The 19,520-nt window shown below is 33.7% G+C and overlaps 1 protein-coding gene across 5 annotated transcripts in view; it reads left to right on the top strand.

Moving 5' to 3' along the window:
* The window catches only part of LOC134529848 (chloride channel protein 2), a 207,082-nt gene that overhangs the window by 183,236 nt on the left and 4,326 nt on the right, over positions 1–19,520 (top strand). For all 5 annotated transcript variants that reach the window (XM_063364358.1, XM_063364357.1, XM_063364355.1 and 2 more), the window contains 6 exons: positions 763–877; positions 2,239–2,376; positions 6,404–6,524; positions 7,427–7,589; positions 11,472–11,611; positions 16,861–17,023. In XM_063364358.1, the coding sequence (XP_063220428.1) occupies positions 763–877; positions 2,239–2,376; positions 6,404–6,524; positions 7,427–7,589; positions 11,472–11,611; positions 16,861–17,023 (840 nt within the window). The remainder of the gene's footprint in view (positions 1–762; positions 878–2,238; positions 2,377–6,403; positions 6,525–7,426; positions 7,590–11,471; positions 11,612–16,860; positions 17,024–19,520) is intronic.

Genomic DNA, 19,520 nt, shown 5'->3' with positions numbered 1-19,520 from the left:
TAGGCGACACCGGGCCGTGCCGAGGCAGCGCGCTAGGCGGCACCGGGCCGTGCCGAGCTGTTTCAAGCCTACAATTTTTATTTGCCAATAGTGTTGACTTTAGAGTGCAGTATACGAGTATACGCCGTGCCACTATTATTTAGCCAAGCAAAACTTGTAGGTCATAAAACCATTCTCAAAAGTTAAAGTAAACATGAAAAACCAAAACAGCGAAATAAAACCGGAATTTGATTTTTTCAAAACGAAATTTAAGGAAAAATAAAACCATTTTTACGGGACTCTATTTATTAGGATCTTATTGAATTTTTGCATACTTTACATTGGTGTCCTTTAACATAATCTTAGCTGGTTGAGATTTTACAATTTTCAATTTATTAAAGAAATACTTTCAAAAGTTAACAGAGAGTTGGCCTTGGATGCTGATTCCCTATTGGCCGGAACCGAAGAAAGAGACCGGGTCAGTCAACCCTTGGGACCGTTAGGCGGGGTCAGCCACCGCCCCCAGGCCAATAGGAAACCCCGTGACAACGGAGTTCTTTACGCCCCGCACTGCATGGTTCAAATTGTTACATTTAACTTTTTACATCTAACTGAAAATGTAGTATGAATCAATTTATATCTTATACAATAATAAAAAATAAAATAAAATTATGGAAACGGGCACATTACAGTGTGTTTGTGGAAAGGAACATTCATTTGCACTGCAACTTTATTTGACGTGCCTAATTTATAGTATTTTTTTGTCATGCTGTTTGTGTTCAGATCGCAGTTCTGATATCCAATGCTGTGGCAGCTCTTCTACAGCCATCAATTTACGACAGTATCATACTCATCAAGAAGTTGCCATACTTGCCCGACCTCTTACCTTCAAGCTCAGGCAAGTACTGTCGTCATATTTTCTACGATTGACTTAGCGCTCATTACGTCGCAAAGCTTATCTTCCTTTCTGATACTGTTTTCACATTGTTAGTTTGATTTTTTTTTAATGATTAGCTACACATTTATATCTGCTCCAGCAAACAAACATTCTAAACTGAAAAGCATTGTTTCTCGTGAACTTGGAAACCCTGTTTATGTTTTAATATATAACTAGGCTACATTTTATAATTATAATTTTTCAAATGTATCCATAACTTTTATAGTAATCACGCTTTATTAGAAATCGTAAATAATCACCTTTTGGTGAAAAAAAGGATGTGAGAGTTCGAGTTGGAGTTGGTGATGAAATATTTGCGATAAGAACCCAAATAAAAAGATCCATCAGCTACAAATATGTTCCCAAGTCAAATGAACACAAGTTGAAATATAATTTTAATCTTTCGGCCATCTGGTAAATAATTACATTTTATTGTCTTAATGTTTCATCTACCTCATCCAGAAACACAAAATAGAGATCATGCTGTAATGTCAAGTCAAGGGGAATGTTCATTATTTAACATTAAATATATGCTGCCTTAGGTCTTACTGAAAATTTTAAGAGATAATTAACTTTTAACTAATGTTGGAAATTTGTTTACCGTTTGACGAAATAAATTAAATTTCTTTTGAAAATAAAACATGAGTTATCTAGATACCTACATTATTCGAAATTTGGAACATTTTAGCATCACAATTTCAAAGTTTCAAACCTATGTAGCTGTTTGTAGCAGAGTTTGTGCCCAAAACGTTTCAACACCTCGTTATTATTGGATGTAGTCCAATGTTCAGTTTTTCTGACAGTTTTACATGTAAGAAACCTAACTAAACAAATAGTTTGTTTTTTATTATTTCATAAATTACCAAAGAATATTACTTTAAATCATACTGTCTCATTCAAATTATCACACTACATATTTACGCTAAAGATATCTTGGTTTGATTTTTAAAGTAATTTTAATTGATTATAAAATATTTTAATTTTTGTAATAATAAATACCATTTCTATATAGGCTATACAAAATATATAAGCTGTGTAAATTTATAGCATGACATTTAAATAATAAGGTATTTAAAATTTATTTTACCATAACATTTAGCTTAAAATGTGTATATGTAAATTTACCTTATATTTTTATATTTATGTATGTATTTCAAAGTCCTATACAGCAGCGTTCATGCTCCTTTGGACAACGGATAAATGAATGAGTTGTAAGAATATGCGACAAATGTGAACCAAACTGAAATGTTTTATTGATTTTATATTTTAGAGACGGGAGTGTCAGAAGGATGGAGCTATATGTTTGACAATATTATTTTCAGGTATCTATAACGTATACGTAGAAGACTTTATGCTGCGAGATATCAAGTTCATTTGGCATGGAATGACGTATGGCCAACTGAGAGATGTGCTTAAGGAAAACCGCAATTTACGAGGTTTTCCATTGGTGGACAGTCCAGGTAAAAATTATAACTTTTTTATTTCACAGTTAGTAGATGGTAACTTTAATGGCTATGCCAATTTACCTTTAGTTATATGCATACAATATAATAATTAACCATTCACTTTTTCAATTTCTTAATTTTATCTTTCCTACCATTGTGTAACAATTAATAAACGTACAAATTTATATTACAGTGTGTATAGTGACGTTTATGCATGGATACGTGAACTTGGGGAATTGCTGTAAGCATCGATATGTTATTTTTCTCCTAGTGAATGTATTATTAATTTTTAAAAAACTAAATTAAATTGTAACAATCTTAACAGTGGCAGTTCTTGTGAAGTCAAATCATAGAAATAACTTTACTCAGTATGCTTCTAGCTTCTTATTGTTTATCCCAAGTAGTGTGTTAAAATATTCTAGTACACAATTTTTATCAGTAATCTGGTTTAGGGTTGATCTGTAAGTGCTCAATCATTTATGAACCACTTTATCATTTTATAACTTAACATCAAGATTCGTAAGTAACTATTTATTATGTTAAGGAGCATCTTAAGATCTAGCTTCCCATAGTCTCCAGCATGTTCTTCAGCAATGCATGACAATCGTGTCACACTTTTTTATGCTGAACGTTGCTTCTTTACATTTTGTCAATGTTTGCTTTTCATCAAAATCGTTGCTCGTCCTGTATGTATTTTCTTTAATCGAGTGGTAAAAACATAAGTGTTTTAAACAAAAGGCTACCAACAAATAAAACAATCAGACGATGTTGTGTGTTTCCTACCTAAATAAAAGTTTGAAATAAGAACAAAATATATAAATAGCTGCTTAAAACTGAAACTAACAAAATAAGTATATGTTGATGCACTGCAGAAAATTTGGTTATCTTTAAAAGTTAGCAAATTTGGTTTGGTAGGAGGGAAGGATAATTTTATTAATAAAAGAACACAATTTGAGAAAATTTACATGCCCTTCCATCGATTGAGTTTAGATTAAGTAAAATTTAAAATTTAACCACACAATCTAAAGATCTAGCAAAATTATGTGTTAAAGCTGCAGTACAAAAATATAGACGCGCACATATTATTTCTTTAAAGAAATATATGCAATGATAATGAAAAATATGATGTCATATTTTTGTTTGTCTCATCCAGGAGATGCATGTCTAAGAAGGAGCTTTGCTTATTCCAAATTGACATCTTGTTAACGTGTTGAACAATGCTCTAGATGGTGCACCTAGTTGCCTGCCTGTTGATGAGGTTCACTAAGATTTGTGGATGGAAAACTAAATAATATTTTGTTTTATTTTGTGTCACTGTAAGATGTCTTAATCAAGCTTCTGATATGAAGCAGCAATTTCACAGGTAAACATTTTCCTTTCCCATCTTCAGGGCCGGAACTAAGGGGGGGCATGGGGGGCATGTGCCCCGGGCTGCAAATATCAGGGGGCGGCAAAATATGAAAAGTGGTTCACTAAAACAAAATGAAACTAGTCATTAAAAAAAGTTTTGAAAGTGTGCATATCGCAACCAATAAGTTAGCCAAGAAATTAAGAAATTCTATTTAACTTGATTATGCATAATTTGTAAATATATTCGTACTTCAAATGCATTACTTCACTCTAAGAAACAAGTATTACCATAATTCGTGGTCTGGAGTGAGTAAAACCACTGCGATGAGAGCTGGCATCTCAAGGACCCGTTGCGCGGGTGATCACTTGGCTGAGCAAGATGTAGCCCTTTCTCTGATAAATACCCTCATTTTTCCAGCCCCTACTCAGTCGCATCTGTGTTTTCGTACCATGTGCGTCTCTGCCTGAGGACGGGAGCAGATAGCAGTTCCCGAAACGTCGCTTGTTTCTGTTTTGGAAAAACTATTGTGTTTGTTTAGTCTTTTCGTTTTGTCGTGTTATTGTCTCGTTTCAACTGTTGTGCTGAATTTTTTTTGGGTTCAATATTTTTGTGTCGTCATCATTTGTGGTTTTTTTTTCGTTCTCTTAGTACATTTTTCTTTGTTTTTCTTTGTTTGTTGACCATATTCCTGTTACGGAATATTTTGTGGTGTTTATATTCTGTTGACGACAGCAATTTTTTGCTTAATTTGTGCTTTTTGTCTTTTGGTATTTTTAATTATTTATTTATTTATTTTAGTTTTTAGTTTTTTTCTACAGAAAAAGTGCTTAGCAATGGCGTATGTCCAAAAAACTTACATCAAGTAATGTTGGAAGTCATTGACAGATTAATTATGGAACTGAGTAACAGGTTTAAGGCTTTGGAGAACATAAACAATAACCAATAAGTTTGAATTTTTAAGTGGTGTTCAAATTCATATAATGGAAGTAGAAGATTTAAATGTCAAAGCAATAGAATTAGGAAACACAGTGCTGATCTTAACGAAGAAGAATTCGTATTTGAAATTGAAAGTTTTAAGCACCATGCATTAACAGTAGACTATGAATTAAAAGATGCTACAGTATCAACAATGTTGAGCCTTATCTACAAAAATAAACTGGAGGAGGCACATCCTAACATTACTACTGCTCTGAGAATGTTTCTCACCCTTCCAGTTAAAATTGCGTCAGGTGAAAGAAGTTTTAGTAAACTTAAACTTATTAAAAGCTATTTGAGATGCACGATGGGCCAGCAGAGATTAACAAATCTAAGTATTATATCTTTTGAACACAATTTGATCAATTTTGATGATATTATTAACACTTTTGCAGCTAATCATGCTCGAAAAATTAAATTTTGAATTGAATTTCTTTGTATGGTTATCAATACAATATTATATTTAATTCAGAATCACATGTTCCTTATGTAATTTTAGTACTTAATAAACTTATTGGTAAGACATTAATTTTCACTGTTGTGCAAACAATAAACAATAGTTTGATAACAGTCTACTTCATTATAATAAAAAATGTAATTGTATTAGTTTTCCAATTAGTGTACTTGATAAATAAAAGTTCTCAATTATGTATAAGTGAATGGTATCATTTCAACCACCACTTCCAACGAAAAAGGGTATTTTATAATGTTGGTAAGGAGGGGGCGGCAAATTAAGCTTTGCCCCCCCTAACGAATCTCCTAGTTCCGGCCCTGCCCATCTTGGAGATAGATAATAATTGTTTCCATGAAGACAGTAGCTACATAGGAGTAGAAAAGTATAGTTCATCCTGGGGCAATGGCTCGAGGCTCGGGAGCCGGGTGCCGATCGCCATCTTGGATTCAGCCATGTTGTTTTATAGAACTTTCCGCCATCTTTGATTCAGTCATTTTGTTTTATAGAACTTTCCACCATTTTGAATTCAGTTAATTTTGTTTGCTGAAACATTCTGCCATTTTATAATTCTGCCAAATTTCCGATATTTTTAATTCAATTTTGTTTTCTAAAAATTTCTGCCATCTTGAAATTATGGTTTCATGTCCGAAATATTGAAAATCTGTAATTATTATGAGAAAAATCAGTAAAAAATTAATAAAAAATTATTTAATTACAATTTTAATAAAATTTTAATAAAAAGGTACTCATAATAAAGCATGGAGTTCTCGATTAAAACCTGGTAAGGGCAAAATAAAAATGAAGATGGGTCCTTCCTCTACGGAGGCTACCAGCAGATTAACCTCCCACCACTGCCACCAAGGCAGATATTATGCCAACTAGTATAATCCAATGCGGCCATCTTGGATTCGCCATTTTTTTTCTTCTGCTAGAGTGCACTGCTGCCATATTGTTTAATTTTTTACTCGCTAAAGTGTATTGGAATTTACTACCATGACATCTGCCATCTTGATAATCTGTAATTATTAAGCTATAAATTATGGAAAAAATACCAAGAATCATAAAAAAACCTACTTATTTAATTATTTATTCCGTCCTTGGTTCGATTCTGTGTCAGTGCTAAGATTAATTAAAGTTTAAAATATTTATGTAATTTTTTTTTCCCATTACATTTTGTCAAGTTTATTAATCATGCTCACTATGATGAGCGTATTTATATTTGAGATAGATAAAGTGTTTTAATGACTACAACATTGTTACAGGTTCCATGATCTTGCTGGGTTCTATTCAAAGGATAGAACTAATCAAGCTGATAGAACGCCACATAGGAAGGGACCGGCGACTGCAAGTGGCTGCTCAATGGCAGAAAGAAGCACAAGAAAGGTAAAATATCACCAGTGCTGAAGCTTTTTCAGTATTTCTTCCCATCCAGTAAAAACTTAACCTCAAAACCTTTCTGAACATAGTTCACAAGTTTATGTTTAAATAAGTTTTTATAAGTATTTTTAACGCCAGTTGACTTCAGAACATCAGCATAACAGTGACTGACACCCTTGGTCGAATATACGTCAATTATAGTTTTTTTAAGCCCTAGCAATCTAATGTACTTCACCCTAGCATATTTAACAGATGAGGATGCTGTCTCAGAATTAAACAAAAAATACATAGCAGTATGCGATTATTAACACAAAATTGAAGTTGAACTTAGGTTTTAAATTTAGTGCTATAATACAAAGAAAACCTCTCCATTATAGATTACCATATTTGTATTTATTTCCACAATTACAACAGAATGTGAATTAGATGTGCATTGTTTTATACAAAAATTAATAATTCTTCCTCTGAAATTGTTTCTAAAATTTCTGGAGTCTCTGATGTGTAGGGTTGGAGCTGACATTTAAACAGATGCATTTCAGGTGCCTAATCTTGAGGTAACTTGGCGGCTATTTCTGGCTTGCGATGTCACCATGACTCGCCGATCCCCATCGGACAGTTTCTTGGCACGGTGCGAACGACAGTTCTCTCATTGATATGTAACAAAAACGAGCTTTGTTACCAAAACTAGCCGGACTCTGTTTCTGCTCCGACGACCAACCGCCATCACCCCCTCGGAACCTCGTCTCCACTGACTAATTGGTTATTCTGGAGGACTTAAAGAGGACACCAAACTTTCCTTTAGTCTACCTGCAGATCCGGGACAGTCCTCTGTGCCCTCTGGTGGTTGCATTACGACTCTCGTTTTTCCGCCGCACCGCGTTTACGTATAATTTTTTTTTTTTTTACAGAGCCAAGGAAGAAACTGAGAAAAGGTTACAAGAAGAATATTATCGTACTACGAGGAGACCTTCGAGATTCGAAGTTATACCAGCACCAGACATCTTAAAACTTGAGCAGCGTTCTGCTTCTAACCTGCTCTCGCCCAACGACATTGTGTTCAATAGTACTCAGGTTGGTTAGCAAATTGTAATTTGGTAGAAAAACTAACAGTATCAGAATACTAGGCAGCAGAAAGAAGAGAGTATAGGCTAAGTTCACATAGTTAATTTTTATTTTTCAACTACAGCAAAAATATACAAACACAAACCCTCAAACCACAAGACATCAAAGACGGTGGTAAAATAATGTTTTGCGTATCAATAATATTTTCATTAAAATTTTATGAATGCATTTTTTATTCTATAAAAATAAGCACATATTTAATTCAAAGTAAAGTTAATTTCATTAAAAAAATAAGTTTACCACTGACTTAATAAGTTATACTTAGGGGTAATTATGCACATTTCGCAAAAAGATTCCCAGACTACCTGAAAGTTAAACACTGTAACTTCATCTTTGTTTTGTGACTGGGTGAGTTTCTTCCAGGTTCATGTCAATTGTTACAAACACCAATCACAGTAACTCAGCGCGGAAACAAACACGTCCTGAGTGGCCCAATCAAATAAGGTAACGACTTCTCTCGCAGACGGCCAGAGTAGCAGACGAAAAATTACCTCCAGGCTACGGAAAAACAGTGTTGTCATTGTTCCCAGATGTTGGTGTGAAGAAAGTGTAAGAGCTGTTAGAAAAACGGGATGTCCTTTTGATTTTGTAACTTGTATGAATTTATTGCCAGAGATATTCAGAATTTTTTTTTATTTCTGGGAAATTAATGAGTATGCTGAACTTAAGAATTCCAAGGCCAGCTATATGTTTTTTAACTCTTGAGAAGTGTCTAATTTAGTACTTTTCCTGTTCATAAATTTAAAAAAATAATGATTTGGTTGTAATTTTTTCCAAGCTAATCTCTGGACAAAATTTATCTATTATAGTGTTCCAACTTATTTTTCTTGAAATATCATTGATAACATTTAAGCCTATCATTTTGTATTTCTGCCCTAGTGACAGTATTTGAATTATAAGTAGGAATATTTAAATTGTTAAGCAATGGCTCTGTTACCTTTTTGTCAACTTTCTGTTATGATGCCTCCGTTCCTCTGGTAGATACCACTCACCGGGTACCCGTCCTGTAGCAAATTCACTACTTTCAGATAGGCACTTCAAAAATGTTGAGAATCTTACATTTTCTATTTTATTTCACAGCAAAAAAATGCTAGTTTCTTTAAAGAATCTTCAACCAACTTAAATAAAGAGCAGACATAAAAAAAAGTTACACAATATCGGGCTAGAGGGATACGGTTATTAAATCAAAAATAAATTAATAAAAAAAAACCTTAAATTAATTGTTTCAGTGTAAAAATTTTCAAACTGTAAATTTATGCTAAATTTTGTAAATCTGTTCATAGAAGCATCACAAAAAATATTAAAATTCTCCTAAAAAATTGAAAGTCATCAAAAATTTGAAACATATAAACACAGCTAGGTTTCAGTTAGTACTTATAAAGTTCTCCTAAAGTGCCACTTTATGTATCTGAAAAAATACACTCATTCCTTACTCCCATCAAAATTTTAATTACAGTAACATTTTACTAAAATAATACCAATATTACAAACAATATTATGAAACATAGTAGCCAAAAGAAAATTAGCTACTAGTTAACAGCTGGCAAACGTAACGATTTAAATAAAGCCAGTTGCGCACCATGTGTATAGTCATATAAACTTAATTTGCTAACAAATTAACACAATTTAAAATAAATAAAATATTAATTTCTCTTTAAAAGATATTTTAACAATTTAATGGTTTTATAAGGAATAACTGTTTCTACCTGACATCTTGCTGGTAGAAGTTGACGTAAAGTTTATGTCCGATTCATTGAAACTCACGAGTCAAAAAGGTGACTTTATTACACCATTAAACACAGTGAAGATTTTATTGCAATTTTAAATGTTTCAAAAGTTGTTAAACTAAATGTTTCATACCATTTTTCGGGTGGTAAACGTTCGCAGCCACACCCAAAATCTTGCGGCATAGATCATTTAAACATGGTCAGAATCCCCGCATGGTCTCCAGCCCACTTACCTACTCGCTTTCGCCCAAGTCTCTAGTTCAAATTAAATTTTAACTCTGAAATTTACATTTCAGCTCATTTTTTGAAAATATGTAACTGAAAAATTTATAAGTCCAAACAAACTGCCAAAACACTACAGCTCGTGCACTATAAAAAAAATGGGTTCAGTTAAAATTTATATTTACAGTCGGGTTAAATTGCAAAGAAAGTTGCAAAACCATAGAAAATTGCATTTGCCATGAATCTTGCAGCTTTAATCAAGAACTGCACTAGGCTTACAGTTTAATTTACTTTCAACATGTCTAAAAAAACTAAGCCATTTAGTCTGCTTTAGCGGGTAACAAATGAAGGAACATGGGACACTAGCTCTCCTATTAGTAAGCATTTAAATTAAAAGATGACAGCCTCCAACAAATGCTGCTGATCATCCTCCATCTTAAAAAAATGCATGTCTGCATATGTGTTATTGTTTTACATAACTTATTTAATCCTTACTCTAGTGTTTGCACAGATAGCTACGTGGTAAAGGGGGTTACATTTCCATACTAAAGGTCCGATCTATCATGGTTTGAATCACCTCACTTCTGAAATTTTATACAAAAAATTTTAAACACAATGTGCCTATAAGGTTCATAACAACAATGGTAGATAATGGAACAATGACCTAACGTGCATGACACAGAGTGACACTAGCACACTCTAGAAACATACGCCAGAAACTAAGATGGCAGCCTCCAGCAGATGAATTCAAAATGGCGAAATTTTCTGGAATGCATGATGTCAGGATTTTCTAGAATATTAGAGGTGGCCAGAGTCAAGGTTAAGTTTCAGTGGACAAGTTCAATTGTCAAGGTCATCAAGATGGCGGCCATGACATGACTATCTAGGCTTCACAGCCCATCTCCAGGCTTGGAGAAACCAATGTATACTTCTTAAATTATCCTTTAATTTCCTCCACAACAAGGAATTTAATATAAACTAATAATATATAATTTTTCTATTTTTCAGAGGAATAATATTTGTAGGTATTCAGACTCAGTAGTCATTATCTACCTGATTTGGAGGTAATTTAGGTACTCAGTGTTATTTGAAATTAATATTTTATTACTGTTATGTGTTTTAACTGATTTTAAATACCATTCTCCGTTCCCACCCCCTTAAATTCTCTTTTAAATCACCATTCTCCGTTCCCACCCCCTTAAATTCTCTTTTAAATCACCATTCTCCGTTCCCACCCCCTTAAATTCTCTTTTAAATCTACTAAGTGACAAGAAGCTTAACACAATGTTCTTCTGGAAGCACAAATATGTAATTTAGCATAAATGTCACATTTTTTTTCATCACAAAGGTAACAACACAGTGTAAATGTTTTTGAAATGTTATCCTCTAATAATATTATTTTACTGTAACATTTTTTTTTTGTTTGATGACACTTCCAAACATATATTAGAGTTAAATTGAAATTGAGAGCAAATCTACAGTCACATATGGTAAATACCTAACTATCTCAGTATGGACTAGTTTTTTTCGGGAAACCATGAACAAAATCGTGATGACTGGACCACATCGTAAACCCAGGTCATCTATGATGTGAATGAAATGTGTTACCATTTTGCCACCTCAAATGGTAAAGTCACATTAAGGATTCACAAGTAAAACATTACATTGTGTGTTTAGTAGAATATTTGGCGTGTTTTAATTATCTAATTAGATGAACATGAAGAAGATCAATAACATGATTTCACACGTTTATTCTTACTCTTCTGCGAGTCTCCCAAACAACTCCATAGCATACATAACCAGGAAATAGTTCTCATACACAGGTACCAACCACATAACTAGCCTCTACAACAATAATTATTATTTCGTGTAATATTTTCAGCCTCACTACAACCCCGTATTCGGAAGTCAACCAAAAAAATCCATCCTGAAGAAGACAAACTCGTTCACGCTCCGAGGATTTAGTCCAGCTTCGACTCCCAGTGTGACACCGTACACCACTGTCACAGGGGCAGAGAGCAGGTATTTGTCTCGCAACTAATTCATCTGAGTTCTGATTAAATCTAAGTTTTAGTACCCTTTTTTATCTCATAATCGTCGCACCTATATTTTAGGCCCTCAAAATTGGGATAAAAAAACTTCTCGCGTAAACGTTGCATGTTGTTTTTGGTCCCGCTATTATATCCCGAGCGCTTTGTGTAGGTATCTTTTCCGTATAAAAGATGTATTTTAAAGTAGAAACCTAATATTTATTTGGACATTACCACTTACTTATTTAATTAACGGAAATACGAAGTTGTCTGAAGTGTGAAATTTTTTTTTAGAAGTTTTTCAACGTTACATCCTTTATCTGACCGTCTGCGTCGCCGCGGTGTACCACTTATAAACATGTAGCCAGCGCTAATTGGCATAATTCATGTTTGGTTATGTTGCTTCTAGGGTTGTGCGAGAATGAGATTTAGGCCTCGAGAAATTTTCGAGAAAGAAAATATTTTTCTCGCGAGAAACGAGACGAGAATGAGAAATTTTTAAATAATCAAGATTTACTGTAGATATCACTTTCAAAATATATTTTTCTGTACATAAAACTGTTGTTAATCATATAGAATGTCAATTTAGTTGCCTGTGCACAACTGACATGCACCACACGTTGTGTAAGCCTACACTAAATTATAAATAAACATTCACTCACTTAGGTAAAAGTCTAGTAGCTAACATGTTAATTGTGGTTCCCGTTGACTTATCGCCACACTTTGTGTAATACTGCCACACTGATATGTCCACATCTTCCATTTTACCGTAAAATTAAAGTTTAATTTGACAACAAAGTTTACTTCTGTTAAACTGTTATATTCCCGCAACACTTTTTTTTTTCCACTTGGTTACGCCGCAGTTAGAGATAAAGCAGTATTGGGAAATTATTCTCATATTCCTAATAACATTTTACAGGCGTCACATTATTTATTCATACCCGCAGAGTAGCTCGCATAAACGGGAAACTCTGGTACTGTAATGAAAACAAAGAAATTGTTACAAGGGAGGCTTTAGCGGGATTCATTACTCGTGACGTCTTACAACTGAGTGAAACAAAGGTGGAAAAGGAAATGCGATGAACATACTATTTATTCTGCCTTTTCAACGGGTTTGAACACACACATTCACGTAATTTTACATAATACAAGGATGTGAATTGTTCTGCGTGTTCAATCCATTCCTTTACATTCCAGTTCATTTAATAATCACATGACTTGCGCAGTCTTTTATTGGTTATGAAATAAGAAACGGAACAGCGAAGCAGACTCGGTCTGGCAGCATGACCACCATTCTCTTTTGTTCGTTAAAAAGTAAATTTTGTATTTTTCCGTAATAATCAACATTTCAGTATGCTATTAAACATTACCGAACAAAATATTATGACTAAATGAAAGGTAATGCTTTTATTAACTTTACCGTAATAACGTGTATGTAAACAAAACCAATTTTGTAGGTTAGGTTCGAACGTATTTTATTATGTATTACGCTTACGTAATTTAAAAATTAAATACAGCAGTTATTCTTTCAGGATAAATTGGAATTTCATATGACAGTTTTTATTCACAGTTTCGGTTATTGATAAAGGTTTTGGATGGTTGACTATCGGCTAGTATAATATATCTTAATGATTGCATCATGTTTGCTTTGTGTTCCGCCAAATCATTTTTCGTCCAAACAGGCAGGCACGTTTGGTATTTTTAAAACATTTAAACTAAAATAATGGCAGTGTGTATGTAATGTTCAACATATAAAAATACAACTATCAATATCAAATTTTGTTTCCATACCAAATTGAGTTGTTACCGGTACCAAAAAAAATTTCTCGTTTTTTTTCGAGAAATTATTTTTCTCGCTTGCTGTTCGAGAATGCAATATTTCTCGAAATTTTTCTCGAAGTTCGAGATCTCGCACAACACTAGTTGCTTCCCGTATAGAGCGCGCACACGTAGTCGAATATCGATATCTCGCCGATTCATGCAACACGCGCTCTCTGTTGAGTGTCGAGTTAACTACATTTGATAGCCCGCACTCTTTCGTGGTAAGTGTATACTACGACGGTAGTTACGCATTAGTTCACTTCACAAATTCAAGTGGCTTGCGTTTGGGTCACGGTTTTTGTTTTTCTATTTAAAGTTGAAGAAAGGTTTTTGTTATATGTATTATTAATATAAATTGTTTGGCGTGCTCTTGTATACTCCTCCTGTTTTTTTTTTAAATAAACATACTTTCCATGAACAGGTTTTGCTTTTATGAATAACTTTACCTAACAAAATTTTTTTTTCCCGCATAATTATCGCACCCCTACTTTTAAAACTTGATTTTAGAATAAAATGTGCGACAATAATGCGAGAAAACACAGTATGTGGGCAGTGGTGGATGCTTAAATAATTTGGATTGCGTGGGCATTGGTGTAGAATGATAATCTCCATTTTGTAAAAAGAAAATTCATGTTTTTATAGTTCTAGAAAATAAATCGGCTATTGGAATCTTTCCACCATTTTCAGTAATGTTTGTTTCAAGTGGAGTGTACAACTGGTGACCCTCTTTGATTAAGATGTCATAGATGTGATATTGCATTTCATTGTCTTGGATGACCAACACCTTAATTTTTGACCTACTCACAGTTTTTATCTTACCATTTTAGATTTCATTTTCTCCTGTTCTATCATTCCACTCAGATTCAAAAATTCATCCTGATTTATTATTTAACTATATTCATACTTTTTTATTTTATATCATTTAATTAAAGCCATAAATTTAACTGGTTTTCTATTGATGTCAGCCATTCTTGTTCTTATTTTTGCTGCTGGAGTGTGCTAGTGCTCCATTGTTGGTAAGGGGAAATTTCCAAGTAAGAGTCATGTTTTAATAGTTATTTTTACTTTATTATACATATTAAAGCAATTTAAAATATGCTGTGGTATCACTATTGAACTTAGTTATTAAATTTGTATTAAAATATCTCAAGCAATCTTATTAGAATACCAGAATAAAGTCATATATAAAGACTGTTTGAAGTGTCAATGGTTTACTCAGATCAACTATAATAGTGTATTGATATTTCACCAAAACACTTCCGGGAAAATCTATACATCCAAAATTAATTATAGTTTCAGCTAAGTTATTGACAAGTATAAATTCTAGTATTATCGATAAGCAACTTGAATATCCGAAAGATCTCCCTGGCTCAACACATTAAAATTAAATAGCATCATCAAAACAAGGTAGCTCAGAAACTCGAAAATCTGTTATAGTAACAGAAGGTTACTGTTACTAGACAGGACCTCTAGTTAGCTAGTTAGTTGTATAACTCAATTAATATATTCAAAATCATTTAAATTCATTGGTGAAGCCATTAGGCCTACTAGTGTCAAAATATCAGTTAACTTAAATTGTCAGCACAGATTAAAAATGGTGACAAATATCTATAACAAACACATCACAAACACTAAATACATTAACACTTTAATTACTGTCTTTATTTTGAAGTAGTTGAAGTAATCAATCGTCCCTCGTCAGTTTATAAGTATCATTGATCGAATAACCAATTTTGATCCTCAGTTAGGTTATCAGTTCTTTACCTCGGTAGGAATCACACTATCTCCTTATTCTGAAAACTAAAACATAAAATTCTGGTAGAATTGTAGCCGTTGTAGTTACTGAAATCTCACAAGTTCCTGTAGAATAATTCAAATGTAGAAACTAAAGTCACACGAACCTTATAGTGATATAAAATTTGAATCCTTGAAAAAAAATTTCAAATTAATGTATTCTGTGATACCAATAACTTGGTATTAAAACAGTTCATAAAGTCTTGAAGTAATTTAACCATCAAACACATTACCACAATTTTAAGTTCATTCTATAACATAAATGTTTGTTGAGCTGGATATTCTTCTTTAAAAAAAATTAATTCGGGCTTTACTCTGCTCTGATCGATGTATATTTTTCTTAGCATTAATGTGTATTCTTGTTTAGCTACTAGGTACTACACTTTGACAGCATTAAAATTTCTTAAATTAGTATGAGACTTAAAATAAATGTGCTGTGATCCTTCCAAGTCTAAGATCATGCTCTTTCTGTTTTGTTATTTTTACTTATGTTCCAAACAGTATATTTTAGTTTAGAAATAGAATTTTTAATATCAAAGTTTGCATCACCAGAAAATATGGAGTCTTGGGTCTTTTCCAATATTTTTTTAAATACTTCATATAGCTAAGAGAATTGTCTGAAAAGTTTCCGACCTAAACATGAAGGTGGCAGCACTCGTCAACGAAAATTGGGGAATGTGTTTAGTCATGTTTTGGAATATACTGTCTGAAATTTCAGCCATTTTGGACGAGCAGTTGTTTTTTAACCGTCGTTTTCGTGAGTCGATGCTCATATTTTTGTGAAAATGAAAAACAAATGTGTATCGAAGTGTCATTAAATATTTGTTTTTGAAAGGCAGTACGCCTCCGCTAATTGAAGACGAGTTGGACGGTGTGCACGGCGACTCTGCGCCATTATTTACCACAGGGAGATTTCGGGCAGCTCAGTTCAAACATGGCCACACCAGCTCGGGTGACGAACGTCTGCGACACCAAAAACGGCAAAGGGAGAAACAGCTCCAAAAAATGCTAAGACTGTTCCTTTGGCCGGAGAAAAAACAGAGATCCTGTTTTCTAGGCTAGTCATGGAATCGTCTTAATAAATTATTTTGGAAAAAAAATAACATAACTACGCATCATTACTTGACAAGCTGAAGGCAGAAATTGCAGAATAATGTCACATTTGCAGAAACAAAAAAAATTTGTTTCACCAGGACAATGCACCCGCTCACACCTCAGCGGTTGCCATGGTGAAAATCTACGAACTGCGGTTTGAACTGCTTGACCACCCTCCTAACTCACCAGATCTAAACCCAATTGACATTTTTTTTGTTCCCTAGGCTAAAAGTTGCAGTCAGAGGACATACATTTTTGTCGAATGAGGAGGCCATCGCGTTCGTAAACAACTTTTATGCAGAGACTCACGCAAACAATTGTTAAAAAACAACTGCTCGTCCAAAATGGCTGAAATTTCAGACAGTATGTTCCAAAACATGACTAAATACATTCCCCAATTTTCGTTGACGAGTGCTGCCATCTTCATGTGGAGGTCGTAAACTTTTCAGACAACCCTCGTTCACCACTGACCAGTGATACATGCAGTTTGCATTGCATGAATATTGTTTTATTTTTTTTTGCGGATTTCAGGATACGCCTAGCATTTGAAGCAATCTTCAAGAAATCAGCCACGTTGCAGGACGTAAACCCTGATCCGGAGTCTGGGATGGCGATGGTTGAAAGGGACGATGACAAGCTAAGTCACCAATCATCAATCTCCATGAGTCCACGATTGTTCAAGAAAGTGCAGCTGGTAAGACTTGTCAGATTTTTACAGTTTATCTGTTTCCCCACCGTAAAGCTTCATCAAAAGCTGGAGTCACAATGTTACGACAAACACAACACGACAGACCCGCAAGCCATCCTAAAGCTCCAGCACGACAGATTTAATAGAGTAGGGTCACAACTCACAATACCACAACGATTTCTGATTTGACTGTCGGCAAATCGTTTCAAGCCAAATAATTCCATAAAATGCAGTATAGAATGCACTAAAGACTGTGTAGAAGATAAAAAGAACATTTTATATCAGCTCATGCTATTTTTTCTTTTCTTTTTTTGGCTGATTTCTGTAGTCCTTCAACCAAATGTCATACAGAATAACATGAGCCTGAACTTTATCAATTACAAGTTCTATGCTGAATTCTTCCATTCTTACATTAAATCTTCTCCAATCTACAATAACAACATTGACCATAAACACGATGATATCCGTTTATATAAACAGATGAAGGCTCGCTACAAATATTGAAGTTTACACACACGTAAAATTAAATTTCATTTTTCAGCATAAAGATTTACCAAGTAGGTGAATATTTTTGAAGTTTGGTTCTGTATGGTTTCCGTTTCTGTTTTGCTTTCTGTCAGGCAGCACGACACTACAAAATCATAAATAGAATCCATTCCTTGTGGGCCATCGGGGCGTGTATTTTGTTGGGGTGATGTCACGGCGACCTTTCATTTCATTGGCTGCTGAGCGCGTTGGGCCCGTCGTGTCGTGTCATGTTCGTCGTGGCATTGTGACTCACTTTAGCACATTTAATGAAATGGTTATTTTCCATCCACAATTTTCACAAGCACATTTTCATTGTATAATTTATTGAAGAAGAAATACATTTATAACCTTTCATTTAGGAATATTAGTGTAAGTAGTAGAACCTTTTAATAACTGTATTATTATTGAAGCCAGTGTCATTTGTGTATCGTAAAATCGGACGGTTTCGTCGTAAAAACAGTTTTCTTCCATCTAGTCTAATTTTTTTTTTACAAAACAATAAACCGTTCTATTACAGAATGAAATTTTTTAACAAAATACAACCTGATGGCACTTTTATTTAGTTTAGCTATTCATAAACTTTAAATGTTATTATGTTTTATAAGCATCACTGTACAATATCCTGTGGTATTATTATGCATATTATAATTGCACAAGCAATTTTTTTTTCCACAGTCACTTGCCAAGAAACTAATGACACTTATTAACAAACCTTTATTTCTCTATGTTATTATCTCACAATCCACAATAATTGTTGGGAAGCTCAACCACTGACGTCAATTCCGCGGTGAAATTAGTAGATGCACGTAGCAGCTATCGCTCTTACGCCGTTTGCAGCGGTCTGTTTACACTGTACAATATCAACAAGAGAGTCAATTGGTGATGAATACAACAAATTTCATACGGCCTCGCACAGAAGCCATGGAAAACTATATCGAGTGATTGTATAAACCATGGATCAGGACTTCCGCAACCAATCCAACGTGCTCATGCAAGGAAACCTCTGGATGTATTACAATTAGTTCTGACTCAGAGCATGCCATTAGTTTACAGCCATAGTTTGGACCCTATCTCAAACAAGCACATCTCTTATGAATATAAGTGAAATATGGGATATTTTTTAAGAAAACACTTACAAAAGATAACTATCTTACAGTCAAAATGTTGCGCAAGGTAAGTATTACTGAAAAAAATGTTTTAAAAAAATGTGTGATTTTGAAATGTTTCTTGTTCGCGTACTAATTAATCCAGAAATTTTATACAACTGAAAACAGCATATTATTTATTCACATCCACATTCAGCTAGTCAAACAGTTGTTAACTTTTTAAAACTTACTGAAATGAATTATTTTAATGAACATTTCCTCTGACCTCATAATAAATTTGAATGATAAAATATTTTCAAGGAATTATTTGCAAGACATGTGTTTTCAGAACTAATAATTTCCTTCCTGTAAGCTTCATAAGCTACATCTGTGTGCGACAAAAATGAACAAGGAAGACAAAATCGATTGTTTCTCGAATTCACTTCCAAACACCTCAGTTCACAACAACAACAACAAAATTGTTTCCCAAGCAGTCATTTGGCCAGGAGAAATTGTACCGTAAACCTGAGATATTATATCGCTGGGAAAAATTCTCAACTCTGGCCACAGACAGTTGATTGTCAGGCACTAGACTGAAAGTCATTTTACCTAGAAGTCATTTGATTAACATTCGTTTCTCAGATATTTTAATCAAATAACTTTCAGTGTACTGACTGCTACACGACATGATTTCGTGTGAATTACAATTTAGTATGTTTTTTTTTTTAATGAATCTTGCAGTGGGGAATATTAATTTAAAACCGTTTGATTGACACACACAAGTGCTGTTTTGCACTATGTCATTGAAAACCCCAAATTTTGGAGAATAAAGATAAATACATAAACGCACGGAGAACAAGACTAAAAACAACTAGTGTCAAATGTTACAC

This window comes from Bacillus rossius, chromosome 2 (assembly GCF_032445375.1).
Source record: "Bacillus rossius redtenbacheri isolate Brsri chromosome 2, Brsri_v3, whole genome shotgun sequence".
NCBI lineage: Eukaryota > Metazoa > Arthropoda > Insecta > Phasmatodea > Bacillidae > Bacillus > Bacillus rossius.
This window is presented reverse-complemented; position numbering and strand designations above follow the sequence as displayed.